Below are 2,195 nucleotides of genomic sequence, written 5' to 3' on the forward strand. Positions count from 1 at the left end.
GACAGAGCCAAGTTCATCTCGCGCTAACCCATTTGGTCAGTTGACAGAGCCAAGTTCATCTCGCGCTAACACATTTGGTCAGTATACAGAGCCCACTTTACACTTTGTTTCACTAGCATATTTCCTCACTAAACAAAGCTTACGCTGCAGTTAGTTTAAGTAACTAACCTTTTGTACAAAATGAGAAACATCTACATTTTAGTTAAACACTTTATTCAATGAAAACACAGTAAAGGCTAACATGTATTTGTAATGATATGTATCTATATATCTATGCGTGTGTTTTTATATAGACACACAAATAATAAATACACTTACTGAACACGAAGAAAGAGAAACCTCGTTGATAAGTGAAGTAAGTGTAACTAGAAGTATTACATTTAAACGTTACTACTGTGAACGTCGTTTTACTGTATTATCCATTAATCAATTTTAACCGGTGTCCTGTAGTACTAACCATCGCTTATAGTTAACGCTTCGTTTCGATATGACCCCTGATAGTTCAGCAGTAAACTTGAGGGCTTATACCGCTTAAATATAGGGTTCAATCCCTGCTCTGGGCACATTGCAGATAGCCCATTGTGCAGTTTTGCGCCTAAACAACCAATCAATAATTTTCATCTTCCTTTCTTCTTAGTTGCGTTTCGGTCACACACTGTTTGGAAATGTAAACATTAAATTTGTGGTGATAATCCGACCGTTACGTTACGAAACATATTTCTTGATCGGAATCACTTTTTTTTCTTCTTCTTGATCGGATTATTCATCTTTGATGAAACTTGCTTTTTAGAAAATGTTCACTAAATATTTACGTCCTTCTACGTATAATTTACATTTTTGTTATCGCTATGATTAAGACAGGAGTAAATAACTAAAAATATCATATAATGTGTATAAGGTGCATGACAATGCAACCAATGTTGTATTGTTGTGTATAAGGTGCATGACAATGCAACCAATGTTGTATTGTTGTGTATAAGGTGTATGACAATGCAACCAATGTTGTATTGTTGTGTATAAGGTGTATAACAATGCAACCAATGTTGTATTGTTGTGTATAAGGTGTATGACAATGCAAGCAATGTTGTATTGTTGTGTATAAGGTGTATGACAATGCAACCAATGTTGTATTGTTGTGTATAAGGTGTATGACAATGCAACCAATGTTGTATTGTTGTGTACAAGGTGCATGACAATGCAACCAATGTTGTATTGTTGTGTATAAGGTGTATGACAATGCAACCAATGTTGTATTGTTGTGTATAAGGTGTATGACAATGCAACCAATGTTGTATTGTTGTGTACAAGGTGCATGACAATGCAACCAATGCTGTATTGTTGTGTACAAGGTGCATGACAATGCAACCAATGTTGTATTGTGACACACCTGCTCTGCTTGTTCTTTTAATTGTTATTAATTAACTTTTGTAGATCATACCGTCATTATTCGTGATAAAGTTGAATTGTAAGCACACATGACCGAAACGTCTGATTAAAAGGTTTTTCTTTTCGTACTGGCTGATGTCACATATGAATGCTCTTCTTACGATCATCTTAATACAACGTTAAAACGAACACGATACAACATTATAACATGACACTGATGAAAGTATACCTACCATCGTTTTCACCAAACGCCGAAGAACGAAGAACGCCACTATTATGTATATCATGGATTTTCATGTGGATATCCTGTCGAGTTCGGTTAACAAAGAATTGCTTCAGTATTACTCGGTGCTTTCGATTATATCCCGATATCTCAACTTTCGAACTTCAACTGATGCAAAACAATATATTCAGTTTCCTCGTGTAATCAGAAATCCGCTGTAAAACTGAAATAACTCTAAATAAAACGTTTACATGAAATATCCTGCCTTGTCTTCCTCTCTCTAAAGCCCAGCCGATAGGGAAGTCAACATCGAAACCAGCTGATTTTATTGACTCGGCGGCCATTGGTATCAACTTGACCAATCAAAATCAGAAGTAGTACAGAATAGCACCAATCCGGAGAAAGTCGAGGGCCTAGCAACCGAGCTGCTAACAGAAGCCGAGGGTATACACGTGTAACATGGTTGTTATGGGAACTATCTACTGATACGACATGGGATGACGGAAGAAGAATTATAAAACAGGTTTCCATGATGTGCGACTTGGATACAACAGAAGAAACTGGGATTGTTGTATCTCAGGACTCT

The 2,195-nt window shown here is 36.5% G+C and overlaps 1 protein-coding gene across 1 annotated transcript in view; it reads right to left on the minus strand.

Moving 5' to 3' along the window:
* The window catches only part of LOC111088517 (DNA damage-inducible transcript 4-like protein), a 5,085-nt gene extending 3,172 nt beyond the window's left edge, over positions 1 to 1,913 (minus strand). Inside the window, exon 1 of the mRNA XM_022398905.1 lies at positions 1,620 to 1,913. Coding sequence (XP_022254613.1) covers positions 1,620 to 1,683 — 64 coding nt within the window. The 5' untranslated portion in view covers positions 1,684 to 1,913. The remainder of the gene's footprint in view (positions 1 to 1,619) is intronic.
* Between the last annotated feature and the right edge of the window lie 282 nt (positions 1,914 to 2,195).

Source organism: Limulus polyphemus, unplaced genomic scaffold (genome assembly GCF_000517525.1).
Source record: "Limulus polyphemus unplaced genomic scaffold, Limulus_polyphemus-2.1.2 Scaffold3929, whole genome shotgun sequence".
Classification (NCBI taxonomy): domain Eukaryota; kingdom Metazoa; phylum Arthropoda; class Merostomata; order Xiphosura; family Limulidae; genus Limulus; species Limulus polyphemus.